The sequence below is a fragment of the Penicillium griseofulvum genome (genome assembly GCF_001561935.1).
Source record: "Penicillium griseofulvum strain PG3 chromosome Unknown contig_86, whole genome shotgun sequence".
Taxonomy (NCBI): Eukaryota; Fungi; Ascomycota; class Eurotiomycetes; order Eurotiales; family Aspergillaceae; genus Penicillium; species Penicillium griseofulvum.
Window position 1 is genome coordinate 1 of NW_024467473.1, and position 15,968 is coordinate 15,968.

Here is a 15,968-nt window from a genome sequence, read left to right on the forward strand (position 1 = left end):
TCCTCGACTCTAGGGTACGATATCTCGGCAGGTATAGAACGCCACGTAAAGAATACCTAATTCAATGGGAAGGTGAGCCGAGGGAACAGGCACAGTGGGTAAAAGAAAACGACGCCATCGGTGCAGAACAAAAGATCGCGGAATTTGAGAGTCGACGTCAAGCCCAACTTCCCGACATTTAAAAACCCCACACACCTGTATCCATCACTTACCTCTCACTTCTCCCACAACTTTATTCTTCCTTTAGCATACGCTATTACCTTGATCTCTTAAAGAAGACACGAGCTCTTCCTTTCCCCAAATCACATCTTTCTACATCATATCCTTCCTACATCCACCAGCTATCGTCTTTCATCTTGCTTCACCTCGCACACTATCGAACCATGGCGCCCAAGAGAGCCAGCTCCCATCGACCGTCTGCTGCGCGCCACGGATTTCCGGACAACGACGATACAGTGGACTACGAGGTTCAGCATTTGCAAGCAATGAATATCAATGCACAGTCAGTCCTGAAGCAGAAACCGAGAGGCCTCAACTTGCCCTACTACGACAGAATTGAGTATGACGTCTCCGGCCGCGTCGCTATTCCACCCCCCCGTTCTTCCTCGGCGGACTTCGGCTCCTCCTCGGCTGCCTCAGCTCGGGTCTTGCACTCCTCTGTATGTTTCTTGGCGGCAGCGACAACATTGTCCTTTTTGAGCCCACATTGGGGGCCGTATTCCCGGTGCCTATCCTAGATGTTAGTATCTGTTTGGTATCCGATGACCGACCACCCTTCTCCGGCTCTTCCTATAGGAATAATTCAAACTCACTGGGCTCTTGCGAAGGCAATATTTGCCTTGCACTTGTTTCATTCTTCCGTGGCTCCTAGCGAAGAGGAGGAAGAATGATTGTTGATGAATCTAGCAAAGAGTAGGGTTTATACCCTGCACAAACAAGCTCGAAAAACAAGCTGATGACTCTGCAGATAATGAAAAATAGGATAGACCAGCATATTCTATATACTACACAAGAATACTGTACTGGATAAGCGGCCCTGTGATATCTTTCCAGTGGTCTTTTCAGTGGTCTTCTCGGGTATCGTCCTGTGTAGAGGTCTTGTCAAGTTTATAGGTCGACGGCGGAAAAAGGCTTAATTCTTGCAAACCCCTTTTCTATGTATAACCTCTGATCCATGGGGTGTTCCTTGACATGTCGCCTCCAATGCAGCGGAACCTTAAGAAAATTGTGGTGTAGATGCCATTAGCTTGCTCTCAATTTGTACTAATGAGCAGAGGGGCAAAAGGGTTCCATCAGGTTCGCTTCTCAACTCCTATCTAAGTTTATGATTTCATTCATTTGGACAAAGTTTCAATAAAAATATGTGTAAAAAGTAGGATATATATATTCAAGTTTCAGACTAGTATATAAAACAAACATAATGATTCAGATCTATGAATATCGACGGCGGAAACGCATCTTCAAGTTCTCATTTCGCTACCCAGCTCATATCATTGGGAGGTGGGACCTGTGGACCACCCTTGGCAACCTGAACATACCATCCCAAATCGGCATCCGGGTTCATCTCCCACTCAGTGAATCCATTGCCAAGGAAGCGGAACGGATTGCCTGAGTTATACGCAATATCATAATGTTCTGAGCGGATCTCACCCAGGAGGCGGCGGAACAAGATAGCACTGCCTGCAAAGAGATGAGTGACGCGACCATCGATGGTGCCTCTCTTGTACCAGCTGCGACAGGAGCCGGACCACACCAGTGTCTTATGGATCTCGTCTTGATATTTTCCGAATGCGTGCACGGACGAGGCCTTCGGGACCATGTATTTGATGTCTTCGGTGGCGATCTTCTTAATCATCTTGACAAAGTAGTCGCCTGTCCAGTTCAATGCCTCGACGAGGGATCCGTGGCCGCAGAGGCAGTTAGGACCGGCCATTGTGAAGTAGTTGGGGAAGTCATCGGTTCCGACTGATAGGTAGGAGGTGGGCTCATCCTTCCATTTCTGGGCGAGGTTGACTCCGTTTTGGCCGACGAGGGGATATTGAGGGCATTTGGAGACATCGAAGCCAGTCGCACATACCACTGAAATACTATGTTAGAATTCTAATCGCTCACAATGTTGGTCAAGGGATAAACTTACAAACGTCACACTCAAACTCCTCCCCGTCAGCAGTGACAACCCCCTTCTCGGTAATCTTAGTAATTGGGCTCGAGGTGAGACTGCAATTGGGCTTTGAGAATGCCTCTAAGTAACCAGGGCCAGGGGTCACTCGACGGCAACCAATCTCCCACTTCGGAATAAGTTGTTCACACAGCACAGGGTCATGATTGAGCTTCTCAGCCATCTGGGCTGTTGCTAGTGCCACGGTTGTCTCGTTGGGTTCTCCCTTCATGAACTACACGGCGTCCCATGTTAGTTTCCAGTTCAGCAAAGGGGCTGAAGGCTATGCGATCGTCTTACCAAACGGAATGCCTTGTTGGTACGGTGGATAATTCCTTTACGGTATTCCCGATGTTTGACAGGATCGCTGAACTGCTCCTTCTCTTCGTCAAGGAATTCTGGGTTGGTGTCTTCTGTTTCTCTCCCAAGGTGCTTTGAGGGCGGTACACGGTAATAGACCCAAGCTGGACCACGAATAAAGTTGCGCACGGTGGTACCAGGCAGCTTCGTCATCTGGGGTACGATTTGGATGCCAGAAGACCCATTTCCAATGACAGCTATCCGCTTGTTTGAGTAATCGAAGTCATGGTCCCATCGTGCAGAGTGCGTCACATGACCTTTGAAATCGGAGAATCCTGCAATCTTTGGCCAGGAAGGGCTCCTATCGATATGTTAATTGAGCTTTCCTTAAGTGCATATGAGGGCGTTTGAGTACGTACACCAAGTTACCTTGGCCTGAGATCAAAATGTCACAGAACTCATCACGCTCGACTCCAGCGTGCTTCACAGTAATCTTCCATTTGCCTGAATCTTCCTGCCAGTGGGCTCCAATAACCTGAGTTTCTAATTGGATATCGCGATCAAGGTTCCACTTCTTTACTGTTGACTTGATGTACTCTTGGATCGCAGGGCCACTGGAATAAAAGCGGGGCCAGTCTGGGTTAGGGTCGAATGGGAAGGCCTAGGTGTGTCAGCACAGCATCTATATCAGAAGTGGTTGTCGTAGACTCACATAGATGTGAGATGGCACATCACATTGCACACCAGGGTAAGTATTGACTAGCCATGTTCCTCCGATATCGCTGCGGCCTTCGAAGATCGTGTGATCAACAAAGTCCTGAAGCTCAGGGTAGGCATGTTGGAATTTGTGTGCTAGCACTAGCCCAGAAAAGCCTGCGCCGATCGTGATGATACGGAGTTTGCGAGGATTTAAGGCGTACTGGTCATTGAATGGAACTGAGTGTTCCTTGAGCCGGTCGCTAGTTGAGGATTTCGGGCCATCACCGGTGGATTTGCCATTGATATGGTCAGAGAAATGCGAGAACAAGGTCTCGGGAAGGTCCTTTGCGTCTTTGGTGGAGAAAGCCGCGGGGACCTTACCATCCGCCACGGGTGACGTTGGTAGGTCTGGTGTCACAATTGATGGAGCCATTGTCGTGGAAAAGTGGTTTTGATGGAAGGTGGAGAGGAGATAGAGGATCCCAGTCGAACTTTCAACCCAAAGTTTCTCTGGTCAAGTGAGTTGATTGACAAATTGTACTTGTTGATGCATTTGGTCGAAGTCCCCCAACTTTATATTAGAACAGGAATGCGGGAGACAGGTCCCGCTATGCCTCCCTCACTGCCTGCCCGCTGCCGACACAGGAACTCATTCATTTCGCCCCACCTAACACCGTAACTTCACTGAGGCAAATTGCGTGCCGAAGGGATCAACCGTATGTGAGACTAAGGCTAAGTCCGGGGTAACCGAGATGTCCTAGCTGAAAAGGACTAGCGCAATACGGCAATCCCATTTTGGAATCGCCGACATCGTCCGATTGTGGAAGGCAATCTCTTTGAACCGAAGTGGGTTCCAAAGGATTATTACAGCCCTCGGCGATCGAAACACGAAAAGGTTTGATTGTCTCGTGATACTGAACAATAACCCGCTTCTACCCTCCTGTGAGGAGGGTCTGGTTTAGTCCGTGTCATTCTCAACTTCCACGTAGTTCCAAGTATAACGGATAAAGTAACAATTTATCAAATTTAAGGGTAAAAGTTAATATATGACCGCCTTACAAAAGACACCATTTATTGGTCGATACCCCTAGATACAACACTTTATCACGTTTTCACTTGAACTGTGATAAGCAGAACATGTTTAGATAAACATCACGGCAGTCACTCATGGTGCCACTCACTAATACAACCCCAGTTCCGAGAGACGGGGCCATCGGCAATCCCGGCATCCAACCAGCTGTCAGATAACAAGACAAAGTCTTGCTCGGGATAAATCTGGCAACATCAGACAAGGCATACCGAAGCATCAACAACGAACCAATTCGGTAGTACAACAGTGATTTCATCCACCAGACCGTGTCACAAGATGTGTGACTTCTCGAAATACGGTATTCCCAGCGAGGAGTGGCTACGTGTGGAAGCCACTTTGCCAGCCGCAAAAGATCAAAGCTTGGCTGAGCTCAAGATAGCTGCCAATGAAGGCAGAGAAGCCGTGGCGCGAAAGGCGATGCCAGAGTTTTCCAACCAAATTATTAGCGAAGATCACTCAATTCCAGCCCGCGATGGCTACAAATTAGAGGCGAGAAGTTATCGTCCGATCTCAGCATCTCCCACTAAGAAGCTACCCATTTACATGCACTTTCATGGTGGTGGCTTTCTGTTCGGTACTTTGAACTCGGAGGATGCAATCTGCTCTCGGCTTGCCGTCAACACAAATGTTGTTGTTGTCAACGTCAACTACCGCCATACTCCCGAATACACATATCCAGCCGCCTGGAACGATGCCGAAGATTCCTTCCTTTGGGTCTGTGAGAACATTGTTCTCTTGAATGGTGGTCTGGACAGAATCATCGTCGGTGGAATATCGGCTGGTGCATGGCTCGCCGCTTCTCTTACACTGGCAGTATCGAGGTCGGAGCTCCCAGTCTCGCCGGTACTAGGAATCTGTGGCCAGGTATTGATGATCCCTGCTCTGGTATACACCCAGTGTTATGGCTCGCAATTGCATCAAATCAAAGAGCCTAGACTCTCATCATATTCTCAAAATGAAAACGCGCCGATCCTGAATATGCGACGGAAGCAGATGTTTAACAGTCTGTTAAAGGTGGAAAATCCAGATCCCACCGACAAGCGGCTGAATCCTGGGCTTCTATCGTCTGACGATGCGAAAAGGTTGCCGCCGACAACACTTGGGATTGCGGGCTACGATCCCCTAAGGGACGAAGGCTTGCTATATGGCAAGGTTTTGGCTGAAAACGAGTGAGTAACTACTTGAATTGGTTTCTTCTGTGTTTCGCACTAATGCAATGCTTCAGTGTACCGACCAATATCAATGTCTTCAAGGGTGTACCCCATGGATTCCGACGATTCGGGGACAAACTGTCGGTCTGCAAGCAATGGGATCATACCATGGAAGACGGAGTTCGATGGGCTTTGACAAAGCCTGCTGCCTCAAAAGAGTTCATCATCCAGGAACATTAAGCGGCTTTTTGGATAACGATATATCGCTAAGACTAGGATCTTTAAATATATCAGGGTCTTTGAAATATCATTTTAGTGAAGTATTTGATCGTCGCTTAATTCGCTAGCCAGATATAGTTTCAGTTATCAACGAGGTCGTTGTAGTATAAAGACGTCATGACACCTGTAGCACATGTCGCGTTAGCATGGCAGGAGAGTCGACCCTTCCATCCTTGTAGAGTTACATCGCGTGTCCATGTAACGCTTAAGTATGCTAGAAATATGAGGTTCCTAAGTGTACAAGCAAAACTTTCAGAAATTGCATAGGCGAAGTATGGTCATCTCGCTCACAAGACTCGTATATCTTCTCACACAAACTACGCACCCCGCGGTCCATAACGACAATGACCGCCAATATCCACATCAATTCTACATGGCTCTCCGACTCCCATTTTTTCCCCATTCCTTTCCCTTCCCCCGGATTCCCCAGAAATGAGCGCGGGGTACATGTGCCGATGCCGGACCCGCGTCGTCGGCGACGTCGGTAATCCGAATATGGATAGCCGACTCGAATCTTTCGGGGAATATCCCGAGAATCTCGCAACTTCTCCGCTTAATTTGGATTTTAGAAACCAAGCCGGAGATTCGGCACGAGTACCCCTCCAATATCAATCGCAAATGTTATTTATGACCGCATCGCCGTGCTTGTAGAACGAATATTTTTCTGAAAGGCCAAGATAAACATAGACACTACATCCAAAGACCTCGAGCTACTTAGGATACAAAATTATACCTAGTATTGTCTCTGCTTCCAGCCATGTCACCACCTGCAGCAACTTTCGAGCCGATAACCTCGGTTACGAAGCCGGCGTGTCTCCAGAATGGCTTTGACAAGACTGCCAAGAGTGCTCAGCATCGCCTCAACCCCGATTATACCATTGTTGAACAGCCCATTGGAACCCGGCGGCCACTTCGCGTCGTCTGCCTCGGTGCAGGTTACTCAGGCCTTATGATGGGTATTGTCTTCAATGAACGCATGAAGGACGCCAATGCGGAATTTGTTATTTATGAACGAAACGCTGATTTGGGAGGCACTTGGTATGAAAACAGGTGAGTTGATGGGAAGTACGTCTGCAAGCTCACTGTGGCTGATGCGTCGTTTGCAGATATCCGGGATGTCAGTGTGATATCCCAGCGCATAATTATGCCTACAGTTTTGCTGCCAACCCGGCATGGCCAAATTATTATGCCACATCAGAGCAAATCCATTCCTACATGAAAGATGTTGCCAAGCAATACGAAGTTGAGAAATATATTCGCCTTCAACATTCCGTTGAATCAGCAATTTGGAATGAAGAAAAGGGAAAGTGGAATCTTAAGATCAGGAATGGTTCCACACTGATCGAAGACGAGTGCGATGTGTTCATCAATGCCAGCGGCGTGTTGAAGTAAGTATCCCTTTGGTAGTCGTTTCCCATATGGGTGCTGACAGTATGACACTACAGCAATTGGAAGTGGCCCTCTATTGAGGGACTACAAAGTTTTAAAGGAAGACTTATGCACTCAGCGCACTGGGATTCCAGTTACGACTTCACTGGGAAGCGCGTTGCTTGTATTGGAATCGGATCGTCTGGCATTCAGATTGTCCCTAAGCTTGCCAGTGGTACGTTCAACCTGCTAATTCATCAATTCTATCAAATGACTGACTCAAACAGTTGTCGGGAATATGGACTGCTATGTACGCAGCCAAACGTGGATCAGCCCAGCTCCTGGAATCAACGAGCCAACAGCGAATGATCCAGAAATGGACAAGGATTACAATTTCGCAGAAAGCACTTTAGAGCTATTCAAGGATCCTAAAATCCTTCGTGACTACCGTGCTGCCATTATGAACCGACGAGCGGAGAACTTTAATCGAGTCATTGCCGATTGTGACCTTCAAAAGGAAGCTCAAGATCTGTTCCGAAAGTCCATGACCGACCGTTTGGGTAACAGCGAAAAAGGAAAGCGCGCGGCTGAACTTCTTGTACCCTCATTCCCAGTTGGATGCCGTCGCCAAACACCGGGACCAGGTTTCCTGGAAGCTATTATCCAGGACAATGTCGAGTTGAGATGGGACGATGTCTCAAAGATCACGGAGCGAGGAATTCTTACCCGAAGCGGCGTTGAGTTGGAATATGACATTATTGTCTGTGCTACAGGATTCGACACTTCATTCAAGCCTTCCTTCCCATTAGTAGGCCGAAATGGAGTTAACATGGCGGAGAAGTGGGAAAAGGACGTCCCAAAGGCATACATGGGCATGTGTGTGCCGGATTTCCCAAATTACTTCTGTAAGTTTTTCTTCGCTCCATCGTTATTCCTTTTTACTTACATATTCAGGCTTTGTGGGACCCAATTCACCACTGGCTAACGGGTCGCTGATTCTCGGAATCCAAGCAACCGCTGCCTATATCTACAAATGGATGGAAAAGATGCAAACCGAGGGTGTTCGCAGCTTTGAGATCGACGATGACGTCAACGAGGAGTATAATCAGCACATTCAGAAGTACCTTGAACGTACAGTGTGGACTCGAGAATGCCGCAGTTGGTACAAGCGTGGTACCGTTGATGGCCCAGTTATTGCCATCTATGGTGGATCCATCTTCCACCTCTTGGAAGCTATGAAGAACCCTCGATGGGAGGACTTCAAGATGGATCGGACTCCCGAAGCTAAGATCAACCGGTTCTCGTATCTAGGTAACGGAACTACTTTGAGAGAGGCCAAGGGAGGTGACATTGGTGCCACACAGACCTTAGACTTTGATGAGTTCTGGAACTTGTTTAACCTCCCACAGGTCCATAATTAGAAGGGGTGTGGTGAAAGGTGTATATATAACTTCAATCTCTTTGTCCTTTTTTCTATTGTGAGATCTCTGAGTACGTAAACTAAATCAGCATGGTTACTTAAAGTTTTTTAGATAGTGCCGAATAGAACATCTTACCTTTTTCCCTGAAGACTTCCCACAGTACATGTATCATGTCCGACATTGAGCGCTCAAACATTCAATATAACTGGCCTTTGAACGTGTGATCGGTCTGAGCAGCTCATCAAATCCCCGGTTAAAATGTAGTCAGCCTGAATGAGGGGTCATAGAAGGCAGTTAATACAGGAACAACCCGAAGAAATGCGATATAGTTACCGACTTGGGAAGTTTAGAACCTTAAAAGGTCACTAAAGTCGAATTGGAAGTCGACCCACTGCTTAAAGTTGTTTACTCGCTATGCCTGAACGCAATAGGCTAAAGCCATCTCCGCATAGACCTGTGATGCTACGCAATTGATGCCAGATCAGGAGGAATATTGCCTGATTGCCGATGCATAGGGTGAATCTAGTCATAGACTAGAGATCGGCTAGGGGGGACGGGTATTGATAGCCGGAAGGTGATTGTAGTGTAATGTCGCCCACATTAGACTATGGAATCTGAGTAACAATATAAAATTAAGTATGGAATAGTAATAAACAGCAGGCTTCTTAGTCAGAACAAATTCTCCGGTCGTTCTATGACTGCATATCTACGCTAGTCAAGGGTATCCCATGAAGCTCCAAGTGACTTCGGGCTGTGTTTACTGGATCAAACAGCATAATAATGAAGGAGGGGCCGCATTCTTCTAGACAATGTGCCGAACTGCCGACTCAACCCCTCGAGAAGTAGCCATATCGTGGGGCCCCCGGCTTAGCGTCTTAGCAACATCCCAAATTCATCATACTGAAAGATGTACATTAGAATTGATACTTTGACACTTTGACCCTGTATTCTTTAACCTAGTCTATTTGCCAAGGTAGTCAGTCACCGATGCGGAGATATGTCAATTGCCGGTATATATCATACTTTGAGAAAGAAATATATATATCCGAAGTATTTACTAGTCACTATGGCTCAATCAACTCAGAGCAGTGTCTCACCAGTGCTTGTTGGGGACTTCATTCAATAACATATGAAATTTGGTCGCCATGAAATTCCTAATAGGATTGGCGTTGTTCTCCCTTGCACCTTCTTCGTTTGCTGTTCCGACAAGCAACAGTCCTCAAAGCAATAGCTTAGCCCACGAAGAACAGCCGGTGATCAAGCTGAAGCCCCAGCAAACTACCTCTCGTGACCTTGTGAACCTCGATGGCCTGTGGAAATTCACCCTCGCTTCTGGTGCAAACGACACAGCCCAACCATGGATGGCACCATTTCCCAGAGATGCTCTCGAATGCCCAGTTCCCGCGTCTTACAACGATATCTTCGTCGATCGCAATATCCACGACCATGTCGGATGGGTGTACTACCAGCGCGATGTATTGGTCCCAAAGGGCTGGTCCAACGACCGATATTTCGTGCGAGCCGAATCCGCTACGCATCACGGCCGTATCTACATAAATGACCGCCTGCTAGCTGAACATGTGGGCGGTTACACACCTTTTGAAGCAGATATCACCGAGTTTGTCACAGCTGGTGACAGGTTCCGCTTGACGATTGGCGTCAACAATGAGCTTACCCATGAGACGATCCCACCTGGCAAGATCGTGGTGGGCGAGGCCACCGGCAGGAGAACCCAGACCTACCAACATGACTTCTATAACTATGCTGGACTTGCTCGCTCTATCTGGTTGTATTCTGTGCCTCATCAGCATATTCAAGACATAACAGTTGTCACGGATGTTGATGGTGAAACTGGACTCATCAACTACAAGGTCAAGGTGGCAGACACGGGGACTCTCAAAGTCAAGATTTCTGTGGTTGACGAGGATGGAGTCGTTGTTGCAAATTCCTCCGGGGCTGAGGGTACCCTCAAAATCAAGTCGGTCAAGTTGTGGCAACCTGGTGCCGCCTACCTTTACCAATTGGAAGCGAGCATTGTAGATTCCCATGGCAAGGTAGTCGACACCTATAGCCTAGCCACCGGCGTGCGGACTGTCAAGGTCATTGGGTCGAAGTTCCTTATCAATGACAAACCCTTCTACTTCACCGGATTCGGAAAACATGAAGACACAGCAGTCCGCGGCAAAGGACACGACCAAGCTTACATGGTCCACGATTTCCAACTGATGAACTGGATCGGGGCAAACTCTTTCCGAACCTCACACTACCCTTACGCCGAAGAAGTCATGGAATTTGCAGACCGACACGGAATCGTCGTGATCGACGAAACACCCGCCGTGGGTTTGAACATTGCTTTGCTAGGTTTATCCGCAGGCGAAGCCGTGAAAACCTTTGCCCCCGATAGTATCAACAACAACACCCAAGAGGCTCACAAGCAAGCCATTCGTGAACTCATCAACCGCGACAAGAACCATGCCAGTGTTGTTATGTGGTCAATTGCCAATGAGCCAGCCTCGAATGAAGACGGGGCGCGCGCATACTTCGAGCCTCTCGTCAAGTTGACTCGGGAGCTTGATTCAACTCGTCCTATCACATTTGCCAATGTCGGCCTGGCAACGTACCAGACAGATCAGATCTCGGACTTGTTTGATGTCAGTTGTCTTAACCGGTATTTCGGGTGGTATTCTGAAACAGGGGACCTCGGTGAAGCAGAGGCGGCCCTAGAAAAGGAGCTGCGCGGCTGGGAAAAGAAATTCAATAGGCCTATTATCATGACTGAGTATGGCGCTGATACTATTTCCGGTCTGCACTCAACCTTGGGTCTGCCTTGGAGCGAGGAGTTTCAGACCCAAATGCTTGACATGTATCATCGGGTCTTCGACCGTGTTGAGTCGATGGCAGGGGAGCATGTTTGGAATTTCGCTGACTTCCAGACCACTATCGGTATCCAGAGGGTGGATGGTAATAAGAAAGGTGTGTTTACCAGGGACCGAAAGCCGAAGATGGCGGCACATAGTTTGAAGGCGAGGTGGACAAATCTCACCAGAACTGGGTAAGGAATGGATTTGTTGGGATCAACACCGCCGTTTGCTGCACTGTTTGCTAGTTCAGACTTGAAGTTTTGTTCTAGTTTGACAGTTGGTTCCCCAGTTTGTTTGCTGTTTTACAGGTATAAATACCCTGTCTCTCCATAGATTCATCAGTACAGATCTTCTTTTACTTCATCATTAAGCTCAAAAGGATTCCTTCGGCTTAGGTATATAATCCGTGTATAGATTATATAACCGGGGTATCAGACAGAAAATGACAACGTACGGTCCTAATCATATATTGACAGCGTCATGGGATGTTACGTGAGTCTGTTCGTTTCCTCCCAGTATATCTACTAGGTAGTCCCTAGTTGTAGGTCGACTGCTCTTCTATTCCACACTTCTCTTCCTTCTGTCTCTCACCTTTCTTCATTCTATCTCTGATTTCTTTCTTCTGTCTCTGACTTGTCTTCCTTCTATCTCGCACCCACCCCCGTTGTGGACATTGTCATGAGACCAGTAAGAGCCTTCACTAACAACATTAGCCCACCACCTGTGTAGAACCGACAAATCCAAGTCGATCACCCTATCACTATCCCCTTCTCATAGCAGCAACGACCCTTGATTCGTTGACCCACTACTACATCCATTATTACCGGTCAGTCGCTAACCCGACTTTCAGACATTAATATTTCACGTCTGACGGCCGACCGAGCATTTCTCGATCTCATATCTGACACTCCACTGCGCCCAGGTGCAACAATCTTCCTAATGTGGAGCCCCGATCAAGAAATCGATGATTTCGACATTAGTGATACGGACTACGACATAACATGTAGCGTCCTCAAGCTGAAGGGAACAGACAACTGGAGGGAGTGGGAATCCGCATTATTTTTGTCTCTCAAGGCCAACGACAGACTTTATTTTCGGATGGTCAGCAAGGGTATCGAGTACCCCAATCCTCCTGCCTAACAAGCCGACTCAACGACAGCGATTTGCGAACTCCTTCGGGAAGAAGGAGAAACAGACATCACAGCAGCAAAATTTGGGCCTGCACAAACGAAGTCAACAAGGAGAATGAGTCGATCCGTGCTACCGATATCTATAGGTACCAAAAGTGGAATACTTGCAATAGCAGAGCGCTTCTCCAGTTGCGAAATACTCTTCAAGCAGGACCCTTTTCTCTGGTTTCGCAAATGAGCAATGCACACGAAATTTATCTGAAGCTACACGCCAATTGAATTGCTCTCTAGTTCCTCATGAAGAAGCCTATATCCGCTGGAAGAAGTTCCTTGATATGCGATACAAAGGTGGTTCTGCCACTGAATTTGTACGCAAATTTCGGGAAGCCATTCGTGACTTGAACCAAGTAGCAGGATTAATATCGTTGCCCCTTATGGTTGAATTCTGCTCTTTTAAAAGAGCCGTGGTTGAGAACCTTCGCTGTATGCCTTTGTTCCAAAATCTCACGATCAGTAAGGACAAGCAGTTCATGGAGAGAGAGGGTCTACGTCGATTTTATTGAGGCAGAAACCAATAACAGATCTTTCAACACCACTTCTTTCGCTGTCGACCCTACCTCCGCCAACAATTCGTAAAATACACGATTCAGTAACAAGAGCGGCAAAGGCAAAAAGAGATATGTCTAAACATCTTCGAAAGCAACAAAATGTCTGGGTATCATATTCACGGATCTGCAGCCGGAAATAAATTCCCTTGGCAAGATAGTTTTAAGTCAAGCTTAATTACAAGAACAATGACAAACACTTCTAGGCAGCTAGATCCCTAAACGTACATACGTATTCTGAATGATCAAATACTGCTCGTAGTTACATTCATGCCGACTTCGTCACAGCATACTCATCCTCAGCCCCGGGCCCGGGCTGAGACACCGACAGCGCTCGCTTATCATTACCGCCTTTCGTGCGCCCAATACCGACCATCTGCAGCATTTCTCTCCAGAAGCCAGTTGGTGGGTCGATGAAGCTATCCTCGTACGCATCGATCAGGGGTCGTTCCCAGACCAAGTCAGCTTCATGAGCCTTAACAAACTTGGTTTTCTTGAGGAGTTTCCAGATGATGAAGAGAGGAGGAATGACGATTTGCATGGTGTAGTTCGACCAGAAGGTTGACACCGACCATGGCTTATATGCGGGGTAGCCGTAGACGATTGTCACGATGATCATCCATACGAATGCAATGTATGCGCAGTAGGGTTGGAGATATCCGAAATAGGAGAAGGACTTGCGGTCAACGCCTTGCGCTTTGCATGCGCGGTGGAAGAAGATGTATGTCAGAGTGATGACGATATAATTGATGAGACCTGGGAGACGTTGTCAATATTTTATACATTGTTATGGTAAATTGAAGATTGCTTACCTCCGGCAGTGATGAGGTTGGCGAACCAGGTGATGACGATGGAGGAGCTACTGGAGCATTGCAAAAAGGAAAGGATGGGGAAGATCATCACGAATGCGAAGCAATAGATGGGTACACCGTTGCGATTGGTGCGAGTGAGAACTCTTGGGGCTCGTCCTTCGAGTGCCAAGCCGTATAGAGTACGGATAGCGCAGTAGGTGTAGGTATTTCCAGCAGAGAAAATCGAAGTCAGCAAGAGGCTAAAATAGTATGGTCAGTATTTGGTTCGTCAGAATTATCTTCTTCTTTTTTCTTCTTTTTTTGGCATGATACTCACGCGTTGATGATCGAAGGGAAAATTGAAATGCCCATGTTTCGCATGCCAATAACATATGGCGATGCCGAAGCAGAGCCAGAAGAGCCGCCAGTCACAACCTCTTTTAGCTGAGGGTCATTAGCAGCACAAACGATACCCACAGCCAAGGCGCCGCCGATAAAGAAGAGGCCGAATCGAATGTAGACTGTCTTGAAGGCATTCTTGATATATATGCGGGGACGCTTTGACTCAGCTGCAACCATGGAGATGTACTCGGGACCGACGACGGCAAAGCAAGCTGACCAAAGGGAACCTAGGAAGCCTTCGAAGCGACCAAGGGCGCCAGTATCCAGATACTCCATGAATGAGCCGGGGTTATTCCAGTGGCGGAAGCCATAGGCGTCGTGGGCCGGGTTTCCGCCAACCATGGTGATGAAGGTGAAGAAGAACAGGGAGAATATCAAAATGACCTTCCCACCGGACAGCCAGAATTCGGCTTCACCATAGGCTTTGACGACCAAGATGTTGAGGAAGCTAAGGAAAATTAGTACTTGGACGAAGGTTCAGTGTACGCAACGATAATCAAGCATAGAAAAGAGTGAAATTGGTGGAAGAGGTTCTCACCCATAGACCAGGATAACACCAACACAGATGCCTGCGACTGGACCAGGTTCAGTCAGAGTCGGGCTCCAATAAGATAAGACGAGCGTGAAAGCTGAGATCTCAAACGGAATCAAGAGGGCCTCATAGAAGCTAGAGGGAGTGTTAGCAAAGATAGAAGGTAGGGTTTTGGCGAAGCCGAAAAGAGAACGGACAAAAAGTTCCAGCCGACCATGAAACCAAGTGCGTCGTCGACCCATTTTCCAGCCAAGCGAATAAAACCACCACTGACTGGGAATGCAGTGGTCATTTCAGCGAGGCAGTTGTTGACCATGGCCAAAAAGATACATTGAACAGTGAAGGCAATCAACAAACTGCCAGGTCCTCCATGATAAAGACCGGAGCCGATGCTGACGAAAAGGGCGGTTCCGATAGAGCCGCCAATAGCGATGAGCTGGATCTGACGATTTCCAAGATGGCGCTGAAGGTTGTCGGCATTTTCAGCCATCACACCTTCTTGTACATCACGAGCACTGCTTTCGTTTTTGAGCCCTAGTGTTTCCAACACACTACCGCCCGTTTCTTTTCCCTTGTCGCTTAGGATAGCCATGTTGTTTTCATTCCTGGATTTCGTCTTTAGTTGCTGATAAAATGGGGATAAGGGTCCGAGTAAAAGAACCCGATGGGCTGTCGCTTTTCGTCTTTATTCTGGGGTATGGGTGGAAATGTTGGGGGTGGATCAGCGGAAATCTGGGGGTGGATCTGCTACAGAGAAATGGGATGTCGGGCTATGTCGCACGGGTCTGAGATTCGATCGCGTGGGCAGTCTTGTCGCTATGGATGTTGAAGTTGCAATGGCAAGGGCATATATCGGAGATGTCGTTGTCTCTAGGATAGGATTTGCATTCCAATATGGAGCTTAGCGGAGAGACTTGAAGGCTTTTTCCCAAATGAAGAATATTTAGAGAAGTAAAAGGAAGGATTTAGTCAGAAGCAGATGCAAACGACATATAATAAAGAAAATTGGGGCCAAGAAGAGTAAAAGTGGAAAAGAGGCAAAGATTTCCCTCGAAGTAAGATTAGAAAGATTGGCGAAACAAGCCTATGTGAGACCCTGCAAGCCCTGCAAGCCATCCCAAGCCTTACAAAAGCCATACGAAAGCCATACCGTGGGCATAATGACGCAGTTAAGTTTGTTA

General features: G+C 47.5%; 6 protein-coding genes across 6 annotated transcripts; 4 read left to right on the forward strand and 2 right to left on the reverse strand.

The window, feature by feature from the left end:
- Positions 1-383: 383 nt before the first annotated feature.
- PGRI_034660 (uncharacterized protein) lies at positions 384-765 on the forward strand (the record flags this gene model as incomplete). Its single annotated transcript, XM_040791179.1, has 2 exons — positions 384-659; positions 745-765. The coding sequence occupies 2 exons, from the start codon at positions 384-386 to the stop codon at positions 763-765; spliced, it is 297 nt and encodes a 98-aa protein (XP_040645256.1).
- Positions 766-1,468: 703 nt separating this feature from the next.
- On the reverse strand, positions 1,469-3,590 carry PGRI_034670 (flavin-containing monooxygenase; the record flags this gene model as incomplete). The annotated part of the gene is made up of 5 exons (XM_040791180.1): positions 1,469-2,079; positions 2,138-2,393; positions 2,459-2,819; positions 2,878-3,119; positions 3,171-3,590. The coding sequence occupies 5 exons, from the start codon at positions 3,588-3,590 to the stop codon at positions 1,469-1,471; spliced, it is 1,890 nt and encodes a 629-aa protein (XP_040645257.1).
- A 933-nt stretch (positions 3,591-4,523) lies between these two features.
- On the forward strand, positions 4,524-5,638 carry PGRI_034680 (alpha/beta hydrolase; the record flags this gene model as incomplete). The annotated part of the gene is made up of 2 exons (XM_040791181.1): positions 4,524-5,416; positions 5,473-5,638. The coding sequence occupies 2 exons, from the start codon at positions 4,524-4,526 to the stop codon at positions 5,636-5,638; spliced, it is 1,059 nt and encodes a 352-aa protein (XP_040645258.1).
- Positions 5,639-6,434: 796 nt separating this feature from the next.
- PGRI_034690 (flavin-containing monooxygenase) lies at positions 6,435-8,466 on the forward strand (the record flags this gene model as incomplete). The annotated part of the gene is made up of 5 exons (XM_040791182.1): positions 6,435-6,727; positions 6,784-7,065; positions 7,123-7,280; positions 7,333-7,950; positions 8,000-8,466. The coding sequence occupies 5 exons, from the start codon at positions 6,435-6,437 to the stop codon at positions 8,464-8,466; spliced, it is 1,818 nt and encodes a 605-aa protein (XP_040645259.1).
- Positions 8,467-9,611: 1,145 nt separating this feature from the next.
- Positions 9,612-11,522, forward strand: PGRI_034700 (Glycoside hydrolase, family 2, immunoglobulin-like beta-sandwich; the record flags this gene model as incomplete). The annotated part of the gene is made up of 1 exon (XM_040791183.1): positions 9,612-11,522. One exon carries the CDS (start codon positions 9,612-9,614, stop codon positions 11,520-11,522), a length of 1,911 nt encoding a protein of 636 aa, XP_040645260.1.
- Positions 11,523-13,330: 1,808 nt separating this feature from the next.
- Positions 13,331-15,379, reverse strand: PGRI_034710 (Amino acid/polyamine transporter I; the record flags this gene model as incomplete). Its single annotated transcript, XM_040791184.1, has 5 exons — positions 13,331-13,818; positions 13,875-14,113; positions 14,191-14,703; positions 14,794-14,922; positions 14,985-15,379. The coding sequence occupies 5 exons, from the start codon at positions 15,377-15,379 to the stop codon at positions 13,331-13,333; spliced, it is 1,764 nt and encodes a 587-aa protein (XP_040645261.1).
- Between the last annotated feature and the right edge of the window lie 589 nt (positions 15,380-15,968).